The sequence below is a fragment of the Zootoca vivipara genome, chromosome 10 (assembly GCF_965207765.1).
Source record: "Zootoca vivipara chromosome 10, rZooViv2.hap1.1, whole genome shotgun sequence".
Lineage (NCBI taxonomy): Eukaryota > Metazoa > Chordata > Lepidosauria > Squamata > Lacertidae > Zootoca > Zootoca vivipara.
Genome location: NC_142593.1, coordinates 19991064 through 20010875, shown reverse-complemented (window position 1 = coordinate 20010875; position 19812 = coordinate 19991064). Strand labels below are relative to the sequence as shown.

The 19812-nt window shown below is 42.8% G+C and overlaps 1 protein-coding gene across 1 annotated transcript in view; it reads right to left on the bottom strand.

The window, feature by feature from the left end:
• Nucleotides 1-19274, bottom strand: part of MCC (MCC regulator of Wnt signaling pathway) — a 203847-nt gene extending 184573 nt beyond the window's left edge. The window contains exon 1 of the mRNA XM_035099855.3: nucleotides 18917-19274. Within this exon, the coding sequence (XP_034955746.2) occupies nucleotides 18917-19065 (149 nt within the window). The 5' untranslated portion in view covers nucleotides 19066-19274. The remainder of the gene's footprint in view (nucleotides 1-18916) is intronic.
• Between the last annotated feature and the right edge of the window lie 538 nt (nucleotides 19275-19812).

The following is a 19812-nucleotide window of genomic DNA, read 5'->3' as shown; positions in this document are numbered from 1 at the left end:
TCCTGGGAACTTCTGAACCACGGCCCCTCCCCTCTTTTATAGCTTCTGCTGTACATTTTACCTTAAACAGACCCCTGTGTTGCAATATAGACAAGCTGAACAAAATAACACAACACAATGGCCAATAACAATGGCACTAAACACTATTTATAGACTAATACAAATGATCAGAAATTGCAACCAAAGTCTCTGAATCTTCTTCACCCGTTGCGGTAGAATAATTCAAAAGTTCGCTATATACATAATCTGTCACCAAATATCGCTGGAACTGAGTTGCCGGATAACCTATCTGTTTCGTTCAATGCTTCATCAGCCAATCTTGATCAATTCTTCATCAGCCAGACTTGTAAGAATTAATACAAGAAGGATGCAGTTAAATTTCTTAACAAGCCAATCTTACATGTAAGTAAATATAAACACTGTAGAAAATATGCTCTGGATCAGCGCTCATATGATACTTTAGACACTGGTGATCATTTGTATTAGTCTATAAATAGTGTTTAGTGCCATTGTTATTGGCCATCGTATTGTGCTATTTTGTTCAAGTACACTTTACCTTGGCTTTGACAGCTAAAGTGTTTTTCTGAGACCTAGCTCTTCTCTCTTCTGCTTTGTTTGGAATTGTTTTACTTGTATGATTATATTGTTGCAACTCACCCTTGGGACCCTATGGCAGCTAAAAAAATCTTACAAATAAAATGAAGGAATTTCCCCTATGCATGCCAAAACCAACTTTAGATGTGGGGGGAGGGGATTTCCAATGGTTGTTGTTGTTGTTGTTTAGTCGTTTAGTCGTGTCCGACTCTTCGTGACCCCATGGACCATAGCACGCCAGGCACTCCTGTCTTGCACTGCCTCCCGCAATTTGGTCAAACTCATGTTCGTAGCTTCGAGAACACTGTCCAACCATCTTGTCCTCTGTCGTCCCCTTCTCCTAGTGCCCTCAATCTTTCCCAACATCAGGGTCTTTTCCAAGGATTCTTCTCTTCTCATGAGGTGGCCAAAGTATTGGAGCCTGAGCTTCACGATCTGTCCTTCCAGGGAGCACTCAGGGCTGATTTCCTTAAGAATGGATAGGTTTGATCTTCTTGCAGTCCATGGGACTCTCAAGAGTCTCCTCCAGCACCATAATTCAAAACACTATTATTTCCAAGTTTTTCATCAAGAAGCTTTGAAAACTTCACGGAATCATAGCATTGCATAGATAGAAGGGAGCCCCCAAGGGTCATCTAGTCCAACTTTCAGCAGCAGTTATCTCAACGAAAGCATCCAGGACAGATGGCCACCTCTTGTGGGAGTCTGTTCGACCGCTGAATAACCTTGGTGTCCTTTTGATACTATGTGAATAACTTTTTAATGGCCGTGCTTTTTAGTACAGTGGTACCTCTACTTACGAATTTAATGCGTTCCGAACGCACATTCGTAAGTCAAAAAAAATTGTAAGTTGAATCCCATAGGAACGCATTGGGAGAAAAAATTCGTAAGTAGAAGCAACCCGATCTAAAAATTCGTAAGTAGAAAAAATCCTATCTAAACCGCATCCAAGATGGCGGACGGAGCTCCATTCGTAAGTAGAAACATTCGTAAGTAGAGTTATTCGTAAGTAGAGGTACCACTGTATCACCTTTTAGGTCTTATACTAGCACTGTGTGTTGGTTTCAAAGCCTTGCCTTTCAGTTAAATTCTAACACAAGTTTACAGAGCCCTTAAAATCCATCCCAACATTAGAACCCATTTGGAAAGTATATCAGTGCGGAAAAGCTTAGCTCGGAACAATTAACCTAAGCTGCCTAGAGCTATAAGCAAGATGAACAGTTTTCTGGCCTCCAACATATTACTGCTACATGCCACAAAATGTAACACTGCACTGGCTTCCACACTGCCAAGACTGTCAGTCACTGTATAGCATTCATATCTTTTTTTAAACTCCAGTATTAATGCAGTGGAATGTACTCATAGATTTACTGCATATCTGGTTCACTCAATGTCCATTAACCTTGCTGATTTAGTGACACAGAAAGTGTTTTCGACTCATAAATACCCATTTGAGCATGTGGGGAGAGGGGGGGGAATCAAAGCTAATTTGCCTCTTTCAGGAAATTAGCTCTTAATTTAAAAGAACTTGCATAGCAGTATCCAATTAAAGATCCCAGAACTACAAGATGGTTAAGCCAACATAACATTCTTGCTAAGCGATAAGAAATGAAAACCGAAAGACAAACATGAAAGCTGAAACCACAGTGGCTTTCCCCACTACTAAGACAGGACTCCCCCAAAGAGAAGTCAAAGAATGTGAAACATGGCAAGGTTCCTGCTGCAATGTAGTTCAGCCAGCAGCTGCTATTCTGGGAAAAGTCCCAATGCTAATAGGAGTATGACGAGACAGATTCATTTCTAACACTATTAATTGATCAAAGAGATACTGGCAAGTTAAAATAGCTTCAATTCTCTGTGATGCAGACATTTAGAAGGCTCCTGGGAAGTCTGCAGCAGAGTAGAAGATCAAAAATTTTCCAGCATAAACACAGTGGGAATCCTATCCACAAAAACAACATTGTCAAACTGGCTTAAAGATTTATTATTTAGGTCCTATTTATAAAAGAACAATACGACTGCATTCAGGGAGACCTTGACTTCCATGTAAGAACCTCCTTAGCACGTCAAAGAGCCCTGTGACAGCCTCTAGAACAGGGATCCTCAAACTTTTTAAACAGGGGGCCAGTTCACTGTCCCTCAGACACTGTTAGGACCGGATTATAGTTTGGAAAAAAGCTCGTAATCTCAGAGCTTTCTGTTCTGCCACCTTATCAGCTCTTCTTGTCCTTGGACTAAGTGGAGGAATGCTTTCCAGAGACAGTGAATCTGTTAGCTCTCTACCCTCCAATGCTTCTTCTCCTAGCTGTTCCCCATCCAGTATTTCCCAGCTTCTGCCTTCTGAACTATGTCCCTCTGCAAGCCACTGTTCCAAATCTATACTATCCTCCTGCTCCTGGGAAGATTCAGGATCCTGATCAGGAGCAGGGGGAGCGGGAGGCTCCCACCATTCCTCCTCAGTGCAGCCCTCCTCAGCACAGCCCCTGACACCTGCCAGCACCTACTGAATATAAAGCAGCAGCACTCTACTGTAGATTGACTAAAAGTCCCAAGGCAAGGGTATAGGGTTATTTAGGTTGCTCACAATCCCCTATGATCAAACTGCACCAGCTATATACTTTAACAAGACAATTTTATTCCTTAACAAAATATACAGAACATAATATTGTAGTCAAATGAAATCAGGGCTTCCCAAACTTGGGTCTCTAATTGTTTTGGACTACAACTCCCATCATCCCTAGCTAGCAGAACCAATGATCATGGATGATGGGAATTGTAACATAAAACAAAAAGCACGGGGTTACCAAAATGGTCTTAATCTGCTATCATCAGATTTATGTCTTTTAAAAAAATGTAAATCTTTCTTATAGCAAATGCTGTATTGAATTTTATTTGGCAAAACCATACTGATTTCACTTCACAGTTAATGTTCTCATGAGCCAAGTTTTAATTTCGGAGGGTAGCACTTTCTTATTATTACGGTTAACCTTTTTTAAATATATAATTTAATGTTCTACATTTCTTGCCACCTTTACTGAGATTGCGCAAATATGCTTTGCATATTTTAAAATTTAGTTCCTAATAAAAGTATCAGCAGGAATTAGGTGGCAAATGTTCTCATTAAAATGAACCGTGCTAATTAACACCTAGAGAACGGCCACTAAACAAGGGAGACAGTCCCTATTTTCGCTGCTAATTCTGTCAGATGCACATGAATACTCTCAGCAACAGTAAAGAGAGCTTACAGGTATTCAAGTAGTTCTTTCCAAACCAATTTCACAGGCTTGTCTGGACATCCCTGCCACCACCCATCCTGCTTGAAATGTTCAATGAAGTGCATTATGACTTTAATTTGTTCTTTACCCCTTCTTTACTTTTTTTAAAAAATAGAAGGAGGGAGGGGAAGTTTTCATTACAATTCTCTACATCTTTGAATGCTTTTTTCCTTCTTATTAGTCCCAATTTACACTTGCTAAGGAAGGCTCCTCAGACAAAAATGTTTGGCATGAGGCCCACATGAAGGGGAAAGCAATCTTTGAACTCGGAAAATGGAAGCAATCCAAAATAAAACAAGGGTTGCATTGTATTTCAGAAGCTTCTGCCTTGATCAACTGGAAGGCTCAAAAGAGTGCAAATGCTGATACTGGCCATGTTCAAATACAGTACTTCAAGGGCTGCCACATGGAAGAGGGAACAAGCTTGTTTTCTCCTGCTCTGGAGGGTGGGACCCAAACCAATGCCTTCAAGTTACAAGAAAGGAGATTCCAACTAAACATCAGAAAGAACTTTCTGACAGTAAGAACTGCTCGACGGTGGAACAGACTCCCACGAGAGGAGGTGGACTCTCCTTCCTTGGAGGTTTTTCAGCAGAGGTTGGATGACCATCTGTCATGAATGCGGTCTATATTGGATTGTTATTAATGGAAAATTAATAAAATTTATTATATATAAAAAAGATAATATAATATGCCCAGAGACAGCATGTCCCATTTCACCGCCTGAGGCAAAACATGCCACCGCCACCGCCTCCCTTAGCTGGGTTGTGCGATGGCACATGCAAAGCAACAACAGCTTCTGGCAAGATATTGCAAGACCTCATCAAAATCTCATGAGATTTCATGAGCGCCGTGAGATCTTGCAAAAAGCCAGTGCTGGTTCTCCACTGTTGGAGGGGCACTGCCTCCTGGACTTCTGCCACCCAAGATAGTTGCTTTTCCCTGGCTCATGGACAGGTGGGCGAGCCCTGAACCCCCCTTATCTGCACCATTTGTGGGCTTATCAGATCCTGACCAAGGAAACTGAGGTCATTTGTAAGGAAAGTCCTTTTCAAACTCAATGCGGGCTGTAAAATGGAGAAGGAAAAGGCATGCGGATAAAATACACATGACTACCCTAACCTATTCCGAAATAGGTTTAAACAAATTCTCCAGTGACAAACTGAAATATGTGAAATAAGAATTTGTACAAATATATTAGAAACCATAAGGAGGCAATGTAAAACCACTTCTCAGATTATCAGCAAACAAGAGTAATCCTTTTTCCTCCAGCAAGCTATGTAACAATTATCATAAAAATGTGAAATTACTCCTTTCAGTGGCATCATACAGGAATAAGATCACCTATTTAAATTCCAAGAGACTCTTAAAAAAAAAAGCCAGTTAAAACACCATCTCTAAACCTGTATGCTAAAATCTGAATCACAGACCATGAAATCACTAAAAGCTCATAAATGTTAGCTCTCTGTGCAACACACATCAATTCAAACAGGTTTCTTCACAAGTTCTCAATATCTTTTCCTAAACATGGGGAGGCAAGTCCAAACTCATCACAAACTAAACACATATTTACTAGACCTCCTGTGTGGTCCTTATGCACATACAAACTACAGTACGGAAACCCTACTATTTTCAGGTTTCAAACAGTTTTTGTGCACATAGGGACCATACAGGTGGTCGAGTGAAAATGCATAGGTCAAGTAGCCAGGCCTTAGCACCAAGATCCTGCTTCTCACACACACCCAGAGCCCAGGGTTGTTGAAAGGTGGTCATCACGGAGACAGTTAAAACTGTGTAGCAGACTGTTTGTTGGTGTACCATCACAATGACCTTTTGATGTCATCAACCCACTGCATAGTATCAGACAGTAGAATCCAACAATCTCTTGACCAGTGTTAGAAACTGAGATGAAAGCTAGGTTGTGGGCACAACAATGAATGTCTAGGCTCGCTTTTTTTATAACAAGAATACAAAGCTGAAAATGAATGAACTGCAGTTTTCACATGGTCTAGTCCTTCCCCTGCTCACCCCGCTAATATTCTTAAGAGGGTCTCTTCTCCAGTCTTCAAGAGTTGCTGGAAGTGGGGAGGCAGGAAAAGGTCCTCCTTTCCTTCCAGTCTGCAGTTTTAATCTGAAATCTTAGCCGCAGTATTGCACCCAGAGCTCAGAAACTGCTCACGCTAATGAAATTCCCTGTCGCAAAATGCGCCTAGAACAATGGGAGTTTTGAACACTGCTCTTGACACAGCACTCCTGTAGGACAAAAGGTGGAGGGAATACATCTTAAGAATAGATAGAGCTTGCCATCAGCAGCTTTTATAAGCACTTGCATTAAAAAATACAGCGATGTGCTTTCTTTTTAATCTGTTGCCTAATCAAACAGGTGCAACTTTTAAATTAATTGAAGCTTCACTGTGCAATCCTATGCATTTCTCCTCAAAAGAAAGACCTGTTGAATTCAAAGGAACTTACTTCCACCCAGGAAAGTTTTTATAGGATTGCAACTTTTAGTTAAGTTATTAAACACGGTAAGGTAAGGTAAGGTAAGGTAAGGTAAGGTAAGGTAAGGTAAGGTAAGGTAAGGTAAGGTACGCCTGGGTGGTTAAGTCCAGTCAAAGGTGACTCTGGGGTTGCAACACTCATCTCACTTTCAGGCCGAGAGAGCCGGCGTTTGTCCACAGACAGCTTTCCAAGTCATGTGGCCAGCATGACTAAACCGCTTCTGGCGCAGCGGGACACCGTGATGGAAACCAGAGTGCACAGAAATGCTGTTTACCTTCCCACTGCAGAGGAACCTATGTATCTACTTGCACTGGCATGCTTTCAAACTGCCAGGTTGGCAGGAGCTGGGACAGAGCAACGGGAGCTCACCCCGTTGGGGGGATTAGAACCTTCTGATTGGCAAACCCAAGAGGCGCAGTGATTTAGACCACAGCGCCACCCACGCCCCTTGTTAACACTGTAGTAACTGAATGCACCTAATACCTAATCACTCTCTTTCTCCCCAACATTTACTCCTTATATCACTGATCTTTAAAAGAACCACAAAAAATGTGACACTTTACATTAGAGAGGAAGGCTCAGGAAGCCTTTTTATTCCATGCAGGATCTTCTCACTGTTAGCTTTTCTACATCCTTGTTAGAAGCCTTTTATGGAAAAATGAAGCTCACTGCTGTGACTAGAATCTAGGTTTCTTACAACCACGGACCTCCAAAGGGGTCCCTCTTACAGCAAGCTGGTTTGCTCAGTTTGCTTCTCCGCAAGATGCTCCTTATGGACGACAGTCAAATGATCACGATTTACCACTTAATTACCTATGCTGCAGTCTAGGCCTGCCTAGCAACACCGTAGCTCTCTTTCCGTAATCTGAATTAACAAAAGCCTGGGTTCTAGATGCAGAAAGGCATTTACAGAAACACCAAACATCAAGTCACAAAGTCTTACTCACAGTCCTAGCCTCTCTATTTTTTGTGCTCTCCCCTGCTCAAAATTCTGTTCAGTGAACCATTAATTTAACATAACTACGGTATATTTCTAAAGTCCTACCAATATCACTAGGAACTGTGAAGCAGACAATTAAGAACGCCTGAGAGATTTTATTGCGGCACATCAATTTTTCCTACCAGATGTGCAAAGCTTCCAGCGTTAATTCCATTTACTGATGTTCATTATATAATTCTGTTTGGCTCTTAAGTGACTCTGTATACACGATTATGACCAGGCTAAGCCTCCTAGAGCACAATATACATCAGGAGGCTTAGTTCCAGAATCCAGAGTTAACGCTAAATATGTTACTTCTGGTGAATGAGCCACCATAGCCGCTAGAGGGCTGTTAAAATTTGTGTCCCGGGCTTTTTAAGACTCATCTACCCATGTACTATCTGGAACTAAAGGGACACATTGATTGCTAGGTGCCCCAGCTCCCCTACCCCAATACATTAGGCCAACCAATACCACAAAATAGTGGGCAAGCTTTTGAGTACATTACACTCCTGTTGCACTGGCTGCCGACTTGTTACTAGGTCAAACTCAAGGTGTTTCTATTAGCACACAAAACCCTCAGCAGCTGACTTGAAAGACTGCCTAAAGCCATATGCGGCCACTCTCCTGCTTCCATCTGCGGAACTGACCCTTTGACAAGTGCTATATCACGTTCATGTAAGAAATCATTTGTAAGAAATGCATCTTTGGTTTGCCAGCAACATTTTTCTGGAACTCCCTTTCTATTTAGTATTAGACAGATCCTTTTGCCATTTCCAATGCCTGCTTAAAAAAATTTTTTTTATGCCATCCTACTCAGATATGGAATTTTATTGTGCTTATTTGTTTTTAAAGTCTGTTGATTCTATCAGTACTTTTATGAATATTCTATACTGTTTTTCGTAAACTGCTTAGACAGCGGTTGATGCTATTATAAAGTGGTGTATATCAGTTTTGTTAGATAAATAAATTGTAGTCCATGTCTTGTGGAAGCTGTCGTTCCAAACAATGTACGGAGGGCAACAAGTAAGGATGGCTGCTCTAAGGTCATCTAGAAACATCACACACAATGACCCAGCTAAAAAAAACCAATAAAGGAAAAGATCAAGGACCTGTGGACGGTTAAGTCAAAGGCGACTATGGGGCGCGGCACTCCATAGACTAAAACACATCTGGCGCAACAGAACACTGACAGAAACCAGAGTGCACAGAAACGCCGTTTACCTTCCCGCTGCAGTGGTACCTATTTATCTACTTGCAATGGCATGACCCAGCTTAAAAAACCCAACAATAATCCCCACTAAGGCAAGGCAATATATCGATACATCATCCAAAGTCAGTTTGAAATCCACAAAGCAATAATGTTTTCATAATATTTGACACGGAGATATAGCACAATGTGTCTATATGTGCGCTATGTAAAAAAAAAACTACAATATGGGAAAAACTGTGAAGCCAGTCTTCACTTCTCACATGATTCCTGCTGCCCCTGTTGGTCTGGGCTATAAAATAACAGTTGTAACAACATGTGAAGGGAAAGCAAAAACTGTATCCGTTTTAGACCCCTAAGTAGTCGCAGTTGCCAATACATTATCCCGCTGCCCTCTACATAGTTACCATATTTTTCATGTATAATACGTCCCTGTGTACAAAACGACACCCATTTTTTGGGGACTGCAAATTAAGGAAATGGGGGGATTGCCCAGAGTTGTTGAGCTTTTGGGGGGGGGGAGATTGCACACCTGGCCAAAGACACCTATCGTCTGCCCGCTCACCGCCAACAGCAGCAAATTGTCCGCCCAATTGCCGCAGCCACCAATTACCTGTCCAAAAGCCGCTGGCAATCTCCTGCTCGTGGCTGCCACCAATCACCCACCCCCACCCTGCACTATCCATGTATAAGACAACCCCCAATGTTAAACATTTATTTGAAATATTTTTTAAAAAAACTCATCTATTGGACGGAAAAGTACGGTACAGCCTTATTTCAGATATCATGATATATCAGTATATTGCAATGCTTAGTAGAAATATATATTTTTTTAAAATAAAAAATTGTCCAGTAGCACCTTAGAGACCAACTAAGTTTGTTCTTGGTATGAGCTTTCGTGTGCATGCACACTCCTTTCGTGCATGCACATGAAAGCTCATACCAAGAACAAACTTAGTTGGTTTCTAAGGTGCTACTGGACAATATATATACTGCGTCAAACCAACACGGCTACCTACCTGAATCTAGAATGCTTAGTAGGTGATAGATACAGAACAGTGTTGAAAACCAGATCTCACTGCACCCAAATTCTCACAACACCAAACCAAAACAAATGGCAAGATTTATGTGCAGCCCTTTGAAGAATCAAAGGTTGCAGATTTTGGGATTTTATTTACTTTTATTTTATTATATTTCAAGTATAAATAACATAAACAAACACTGCTAAATGAATGTCAATTTTTCCTTAAGGCTGTTTACCCCCCAAAAGAGACACACTTTCAGCATGCATTTCCTTAAATGGTTGGGCTATGATGGTTAACTTGATGAGAGAATTCAAAATAATCCTATCTTATTTCCAACACCATAACATAGTAAAACAAAAGTCAAGAGCATAACCTTATACTGTAATATAGTGAAATTAAAGTTAACATGTTACTGTTGCTTGTTCCAACATTATGCTGCTGTGCAGTTGCAAATAAATGTTCTCTGCCTGAAGTAAGAATAAAGCACATCTCTTAGCAATTTCAAAAAACAAAGCATATGTACAGTACACAAAGCAAATTATAAAACACAATTGTGAACTGGGATCATTACTGTACTCTCCTATACCACTGGTAATTAAGGTGGCCTGACTTTCTAATTAGAGACCTTATCTTACACATGCATACATGACTGAACACAAATTTAAGACTTACAGGGTTTACAATTTTGCAAATCTGTAAAAATAATTATGACGCAAAACAGAACTGTACTGTGTGATAATTTAATGTTTTCAACGTTTCTGACACTAGCTTATATCTTGGATTGGAGCACATGCTTCAGCATTCAGGTTGCCTATTAAAATTACATGTGCGAGCTTGCAAGAAGCAAACCACTAACCTGCGAAACAAGGTGGAGAGGGGCTACAAAGGAAAGCCACCAGTAAGAACAGAGAAGGAAGGAGGAAAAAAACCCTGCCCCAAGGAGAGGGGACAGGAAGCAGAGTGAGACTCGCTGAGAGTCCCCTGCAAAAACAACAACAACAACAAGACTGAAAACACCTGATTCTAGGACAGAGAACAATTCAGTCACACAGAACTGCAACTGCCCTGGAACCTTTATCTGTTCATTGTAAATACAGTACTGTACAAGAGAAAGCTTGCCTTAGGGCAGAAGAGCCTGTCTCCTAATTGCCAGAATAGGAGACTCACCATCCCCTCCAGTTTCCCAAAATTGGGTCTCTGGCTGATTTTGGACCACAACTCCCATCATCCGTAGCTAGCAGGCCCAGTGGTCAGGGATGATGGGAACTGTAGTCCCAAAACAGCTGGAGTCCCAAGTTAGGGAAACACTGGTCTAAATCACAGACCGCTGAGGGGAAAAAATCAACTCTTCAGAGCAATGCCTAGCCTGTACATTTTAAGCAAGCAATACACACAACCCATGTGACCAAAACCATCTTTAAACTAAACCACAGTTCAGAAGCGGAGAGGCGTTTCCCTAAGAGTTCCAATAATCCTATTCAAGGCTGAATCATTTCCCAATAAACGTCTCAGTTTCTGCAGTAGTCTTGTCATTTTACAGTTAGGATACTAGCTTTTAATTTATTTTAATTTTTTTGCAAGAACAGCTAGAATGTCTCTTGCTCACATGAAAGCGAGTCCTGTTCAGTTCCAATCTCCCAAAGGGCTTTCTTGTGTGTGCATAAATGCACTTGCCACTGAATGTTCAAGGAACGCTTTTCAACCATCTCTCCACAGGTTGCTTTTTCCCCTTTGGGAAAACTGCACCTAACTCAGTGTTGTATACAGTATAGCTCACCCCTAAGATACTGTCTACAGTACTTTACACAACCATCCACTTCTTGTAAGCCAACAGTGGGCAGAATGGAGAGCAGCATCTATTGGTAGATATCCAGGCTACTTACAGTGCACCAGCAAAGCTTTTCAACTCCCAACTCAAAGGCAGGATATAAATAAATAAAGAATAATTGTTTATCATTTTTGCTGCCATCACTTTTTATGTATTAAAAAAACACCAATTGCCAAAAATATTACTGCTGTGCACTACAGTATTTGAATTTTAAACAGACATCATTGCATTTTGGTAATTTAGTTACAAAAATGTCTGTATTCTGGTAGGAAAGTATAATGTAGGCCATTTGACTAGATGAGTTCCAAATTATATTCCACTGCCAAATTGAATTCCCATCCAATATCAGCCAGCAATTATCCTTTTATCTGCCATTTTAAAATGTCAGCCTAACTATTCATAGACTGACAATTAATTGTTCTCTCAGGAGGTGCTCTTTTCCTCTCCATGTGTGGCGGCTCTACTACCCAGCAAGTATTTAAAGAGTTTTCAGTTTAATGTGCAGCAAAGGGTTCCCACAGCTGAGACTCCATATAACTTCATTATGCATGCAAATATATATTATTCGATTTATATCCTGCCCTTCCTCCTGAAGGAGCCCAAGTAATGGTAAAATGTTTAGAAAGAGCTACAACCAAGAACAGTTTTAAAACACTCTTTAAAACTATGAAAAAACATTCACACAACCAATGATCTTGGGGTTGCCAGGAACAGTGTCCTTCAGCCATCAAACGCCTGAGTAAACAATGGTGTTTTAATTCCCTCTCCCAAAATAAAGTCAATAATGACACCTCACTAGGGAAGGCATTCCACAAACAGGGAGCCATCACTGAAAAGGCACTGCCACAAGTCACTGTCAACTGGGCAGCTACCAGTGTGGCACCACCACCACCAATAAGGTTTCATCTCTCATAGATGGTTGATATTGCAGGAGGCACTATTTGAGGTACTCAGGTTCCGAGTCATTTAGGACTTGATATGCTAGTGTTAACACATTCAATCTGGCCTGGTAGCTCTCTACCAGTCAGTGCAGCATTTTCAGGACTGGTGACACATGGTTCCACTGCGCTGCCCCAGTTACAAGCCTAACAGCTGCATTCTGCACTGACTTGTCCCCATCCACTAAACGAAGACATGTGCAATGGAAAAGTGCTTGCCTTTACCAAAAGAATAAAATGCAATTCTTCCCTCAGCTGGCTCTGGTGGCCGAGAAGCGGCTTCACAAAGGGTAGGGAAATGACAAAAGGAGGCTAAATTAATTTCAGAGCTGCATGAATGATACAACTGGTTGTTGTTGTTTTTTAAAAAATTAAATATTCATAACCCACAGAGTAAATTGCACATTTAGAAGAAAAGACTGTTGGTGGTCTATCTAGGATTTACTGGTTCAGTGGTGCTCCAGAAGTTGGGCATTTATAGGTTTTATGTTTCTCTTCTCCCAATTAAACATACAGATGTCTGAACTATTGACTGCAGAGCAAAGCCAAGCCTAAAGGCTTGTATCTGGAAACAATGAGTTAAAGTAGCATGCAGCTTCTACTGGGGCCATGACCAGGGTGGATAAAAATAAATGATTTTTTAAAAATAAAATTTAAAAAAGATATATTTTTATTTAAATCAGATTTTTTAAATTTAAATCAGATTTTTAAAATTTTAAATTGGATTTTTAAAATAAAATGCTTTTGGAGGAAAAATCTTTCTAAAGATAGTTTTCTATTTAAGTTACTGAACATTATAGTCCAAAGGCTATTCATCAGGAAATAAGGATTTGTTCTAAGTTTTTCATGTGTTCTAAAACTCAGACTAAGGGTTTTTTTATTGTTATTAAGGAAATGATTGTTTTTCTCCTTCCAATAAAGTACAGCAGTTGTCCAAATATAAACAGTTAACTTATTAAACCTCACAATAATTTCATAATTATCGGTCTATGTATTTCTAATAGTATAACCAAATCAGTAATTTTTGATATAACTGTAAAAACTACTCTGAAAATTTATTATTCCAAAAATGAAACCTTCATCTGGTTGTAAATATTAAAATTATACCAGCAAAAATTAGTCTTTCTGTAAAAAAAAGATTTAAATCAAGTCTCACCAACTACTGATTTAAATCGTGATTTAAATTGTGATTTAAATTGATATGATTGAAATCAAATCCACCCTGGCCATGACTACATTGTTAGAGAAGGTAAAGAGACATAGACTACTCCTAAAAAATTTCCATCAATGCCCTGGAGGGAAGCAAAGGGGGCTGGAAAGAACAAGGAACACAGCTGTTTCCCACAGTGTCCCATAGCTATATTCCACTTGAGTTTCTTCCTCCCATGTTGGTGTGGGTCTACAATAAAAGCCTTTGTCCACATGGTCCTTCAAGTATATGATGCAAGCAACATCCAGTACTTCAGAAAACGGGCATCGGTTGCATGGTACGTTAAACATGCCACCAGGTCAACTGTGCAGAAGCAATATTTACAATGATGTAAACCTCCCTGGGAGAAACAAAAGAGGAATTGCTAAACTATATTAGTTAGAAGTGCATGTAGAGAGGTTGCCATAGTACAGAGATGTCCAACATAAGAGCATCCGGCCCCTAAATCCAATCGGCCATGATCGCTAGAACGGAAGACAGAGTTTTCGCTGTGAGGCTGTTTATTTCCTTAGCGAACCTTTGGTGAGAGCCTTTTCTCGTTTTCCCTTTAATAAAGTTTGACATTTCCCTCTCCAGAAAACGCTAAACAACCTGCACGCCACAAAAAACTTTGACCTGAACCCCCCAAAAGCGGTACAGTCATACCTCATGTTGCGTTAGGTTAATGTTCCATCTTTTCGGCTTGCGAATGCGGCAAACCCGGAAGTATTTCACTATGCGCATGTGTGCAGAAGCGTTCTGCATGCTTCGCGCCTGCACAAAACCATTCTGCGTGATTCGCACATGCACAGAAGCACTCTATTGCATTCCGTGCTTGGGCAGAAGCACTTCTCTAGTTGCTGACTTTTGGGGATGCGAATGCACCCCGGAACAGATCATGTCCGCAACTAGAGGTACCACTGTACTTCCCTCCCTAAAAAAAAGCTCAACAACTTTGACCTGAACCCCCTCCCCCAAACACTATTACAATACTAAGGGCGAGATACAAAGATGTATGTGGTATACTAGTGGAAAGAGATGGACACTACACCTCCTGGCTCAATAACTACTGTATTGGCCCAAATATAAGCCGCACCCGAATATAAGCTGCGCCTTTGAAATGGAAGTGGGGGAAAGAAAAAAATACCCGAATATAAGCCTCTCCATTCCTCACTGCTCCTGGCTACATATGGGGGGGGGAGGCAGAGCCAGTGTGGTGTAGTGGTTAAGAGTGGTAGACTCGTGGGGAACCGGGTTTGCGTCTCCGCTCCTCCACATGCAGCTGCTGGGTGACCTTGGGCTAGTCACACTTCTTTGAAATCTCTCAGCCTCACTCACCTCACAGAGTGTTTGTTGTGGGGGAGGAAGGGAAAGGAGAATGCTAGCCGCTTTGAGACTCCTTAGGGTAGTGATAAAGCAGGATATGAAATCCAAACTCCTTCTTCTTCCTCTCTCCCTTCCCGACCTTGGGGGAGAGGACGGGGGACTACGCACAGGGCAGGCTCCGCTTTGCTGCACTCCTGGTGCTGTTTGCCCTGTGCTACTGGCTGCATACCATAAAGATGTGAATATAAGCCACACTTTAACTTTTCACAGTTGGAATTTGGGGGGAAAGTGAGGTTTATATTCAGGCCAATACAGTACAGTGGTGCCTCACTAGACGAATTTAATTCGTTCCACGGGTCTATTCTTATAACGAAAAATTTGTCTAGCGAATCCCATAGGAATGCATTGAATTTTTTTTTTAAAAAAAATTGCCCATAGGAACGCATTAATTGAATTTCAATGCATTCCTATGGGAAACCGCGATTCGCTAGACAAATTTTTCGTAAAACGAATTTGTCTAGCGAGGCAACCTCCGCTAGAAAAATCCTTTCTTTAAGCGAAAATTTTGTCTTACGGGGCGTTTGTTAAGCGAGGCACCACTGTAATCCACAAAACCCAACAACTATGAGTTGGCAGGTTAACCGCATACACACAAATAAAAATTCCCTTACATAATACCATCTATCAATTCCCAAACATTTTAAAAACATGTATCTTGAAACTAGCCCTACATAGCACCTCAGGTGGCACAATCGTTCAGTGCATGTGGCTGTTAACCAGAAGGTTGGTGGTTCAAGCCCACCAGAGACGTCTGTGGGCAGGATTGAGGACTACAACTCCCATCATCCCTAGCTAGCAAGACCAGTGGTCAGGAATGATGGGAATTGTAGTCCGAAAACAGCTGGAGGCACAAGGTTGGGAAACACTGGACTAGATGACCCTCGGGGTCTCTCTTCCAACTCTTTGATTCTATGATCTATGAAAATCAGACAAGCTGTAAGTAGAACTGTGTATTTTATTCATTGGGGCATGTAAAAACATGACATTCCCCCCCACACCCACACACCCACACACCATAAACATTTCACAGAAATACACATAGTGGAATTGGAGAGACGCAGGTGGTGCTGTGGTCTAACCCACAGAGCCTAGGGCTTGCCAATCAGAAGGTCGGCGGTTCGAATCCCCGTGACAGGGTGAGCTCCCATTCTTCGGTCCCAGCTCCTGCCAACCTAGCAGTTCGAAAGCACATCAAGTGCAAGTAGATAAATAGGTACCGCTCCGGTGGGAAGGTAAACGGCATTTCCGTGCGCTGCTCTGGTTTGCCAGAAGCAGCTTAGTCATGCTGGCCACATGGCCTGGAAGCTGTCTACGGACAAACACCAGCTCCCTTGGCCAGTAAAGCAAGATGAGCGCTGCAACCCCAGAGTTGTTCACGACTGGACGTAACTGTCAGGGGTCCCTTTACCTTTACCAGGGGGTGTTTATAGGAATTTTCTTTTGCTTCTGTCCTGTGCCTCTTCCCACCAGAGGGGAAACAATGCATGTGAACAAATGAAATAACTTGTATACTACCCACCCTGCATGGGTGTAGCAAGGACTTTTTTAAGGGGGGCAGGACTTTTGTTGGGGGACAGAACCGACGTGATTGGTCAGTTAAGTATTTCTATTGTTTTACTTGATCTCAGGGGGAGCAGCTGCCCCCCTGCCCCACCTTGGCTATGCCCATGCTACCTTGGCTGGCAGTGCTACCTGCAGCTGTGCACGCTCTGTATGTCATTATTCACAAGTGTTATACAGTATACTAATATCAGTGTACTGGAAGAAGCAAAGCACCAGTGTTGAAGCAATGATTCTTCAACATCAACTTTGTTGGTCTGGTCATGTTGTGCAGATGCCTGATGATCGTCTCCCAAAGCAACTACTCTATTCCGAACTTAAAAACGGAAAGCATAATGCTGGTGGTCAAGAAAAGAGGTTTAAAGACTGTCTCAAGGAAAATCTTTAAAAATGTAGTATAAACACTGACAACTGGGAAATACTGGCCTGCTAGTGCTCCAGTTGGAGAACAGCCTTTACCAAAGGTGTCATGGGCTTTGAAGAAACTCAATCTCAGGGCGCAAGGGAGAAACGTGCTAAGAGGAAGGCACGCTTGGCAAATCCACACCGTGATCAACTCCCGGCCGGAAACCAATGTCCCCACTGTGGAAGGACATATGGATCCAGAATTGGCCTCCACAGTCACTTACGGACTCATTGTTAAAACTATGTTTATGGAAGACAATTTTACTCTGCTATGAGTGATCACCAGAGAGAGAGAGAGAGAGAGAGAAAGAATGAATGAATGAATGAATACAGGTACCCTCTAAAAACACCCTTTTGCTTCTATGTCTTCCAAAGTGCCATCCATAAGATCATCAAGACAACCACATCAAGGGTCAACACAATCATTATCAAGTCTTTCACTCCTTTCAGCTCTACCAAAGCCTCCTGAGATGTTCTGGACCAGCTACCAGAAACCCATTGACTTCCAGATGTCATTGCACCACAATTCTCATCACCCTTGATCACTGGATATGCTTGTTGATGCCAATGGGAGGAGCTGGAGTCCAAGGAAATCCAGAGGTTCACAGGTACTTCACTCCCATCCCTGATCATGCAGTGCCAAGCCCTTTAGCAACGGGGTCAGTTCTTGGACAACTGGGAACAGGAAATGTAGACCCTGCCCTCTCCCTGGCTGGCAGCAAGGTGTGAACCATTACTGTTGCCACAATGCCAAGCTAAAGCAACTTCCTGAGCTGAGCACAAGGGCCTTCACATTCATGTGTAACAGTGAAATTGAAAAGCTGCCTTCTCCTTTCAACCTGCTCCCTCAACATTGGTGCAAATGAACCTAAAACTACCAGCTCAGCTTAATTTGAACTACAGCTCAGCATGCACAGTAGTAATGAAGGAGAAAGTGCCTCGGGGCGCGAACAGAACGCCTGGAGTCCCCACCACTATGCAGCTATAATCAGCACTTGTGCATTCGAGAGTTCCCAGGGCAAAGAACATACTGCCTGACACCACAATAACGAAACAAAACAAAAAAAGAGGAGAGGAATAACTTGCTGGGTAGCAGTTTCTTCCGAAAGAGTTAACCACACATTTCTATCACAGCAACCACCTTGCCATAAAGGCCGGCACACCACAGGCGAACTAGTAGGCTTCTTCCTGACCGCAGCACGATTAGCGATAGCTCAGCAATGGAAGAACCCCTCAACATATGGGAAAATAATATCTGGGATACAGCAATGTCTGAGCATCTCACCAGACAAAGGAGGGAAATTAAAGGCATAATGAAGAGAGTCACCTTCCAAGAAATGTGGACCCCTCTCTTTAACTATGTTAATGACCAGAAACAAGACCTTCTTATACCAACTGCTCAATATTCTCAGTGGAAGGGTTACGCCAAGTAATATGTTTGAATACTGAATGTGTAAAGTGTATGTCTAGAGCAGTGGTTCCCAACATTTTTTTTGGCCATGCCCCAAAAGCATCTCTAAAATCCTGATGCCCCCATTCCCCATTGACATATAATTCTTATTATTCAAAAAGTGAACTACTATTCACGATGGAGGAAGCCAAAAAGGCAATTAACTTGGTCTAAACAAGTTTCCAAATTGTCCCCCTTAAAAATCAAATAGCGCCCCTGTGAGGGGTGTGCCTTACGTTGGGAACCACAGGTCTAGAGACAATGGATAAAACAAACACCATGCTGGATAAGCGTGCGATGGCTATTGTATTTGTATTTGTTTAAAAATATTTGTGTTGTTGGCCAGCACGCTGCCCTGGGTGTGATGCTGATCCGCCCTGCTGATCCCCTTGCCCAAGAAGCGTCTGTCTGTCTGCCGGTCTGTCTGTCCGCGGGCACTCCCCTGCACCTCCGTCGTGCATGAAGCGCAGCTCACATCTGAGAAACTTGCTCAGAAGTTGAGCTGCCACTTTTTCTGCGGGTGTGTGTGTGCGCGCGCGCAGAGAGCAGCTGGCTGCCCCAGCGGCTGTGGTTACCTGCTGATAAAGCCGTCGCCGTCGCCGTCGCAGGTCTGGAAGAGGCGCCTCATCCTCTCCTCCTCGCCCGTGCTGGAAGTGTCGCTGCTGCTACTCGCCGTGCTGCTCAGGCTCACCACCACGGCCGGGGCGGCCGCTGCCGCCATCATGCGCTCTTCTCCAGAGGAGCAGCAGGAGGAGGCGGAGGCGGTGGCAACGTCTGCACACAAGTCCGGTCCCTCGGAATTCTCCGTCTGTGGTTCCCTCAGCCACAAGCCCGTGTGTGCGCGCGCGCAAATCCGTCCCGACCCCGCTGCCGTACAAAGCGCGAGGGCCACACAATGCAAACAAGGGGGTGGGGAAATCCCAGGCAAGCGCTTCTCCTCGCCTCGCGCACGAATTCAGCGCGCGCCGCCTCACGCGCCAATCAGCGGCATCCTGGGGATCCGGCGCGCCTTTGCAAGGAGGAGCAGCAAGCAGCAGCAGCCTGCCCGCCCGCCCGCTTGTCTCAGGCACCTTCTTTGGCGAAGGGGTCGCGCGCCCCTCGAGGGAGACGCGGGAGGAAAAGGGCCGGAGCTTCTCCGGCGTTTGCAGAGCACCACTTGGCTGCTAACCAGTTAGTGGCATAGAAGGGGGGGGGGGACCACAACTCTAATGGAGGCACTGGGCTCAGCACCGACGAGTTTCTCAGATTTAGCTTTGAGCAAGTTCTCTTGGGTTTTTTCTCAAAATCCTAACCTTCCTCTGAGGTCAACGCAGCATTCATTCATTCGAAACACAGTTCTAGTTACAGGTAGGTAGCCGTGTTCGTCTGACGTAGTCGAAACGAAATAAAAAAATTCCTTCCAGCAGCACCTTAAAGACCAACTAAGTTTTTATTTTGGTATGAGCTTTCATGCACACGAAAGCTCATACCA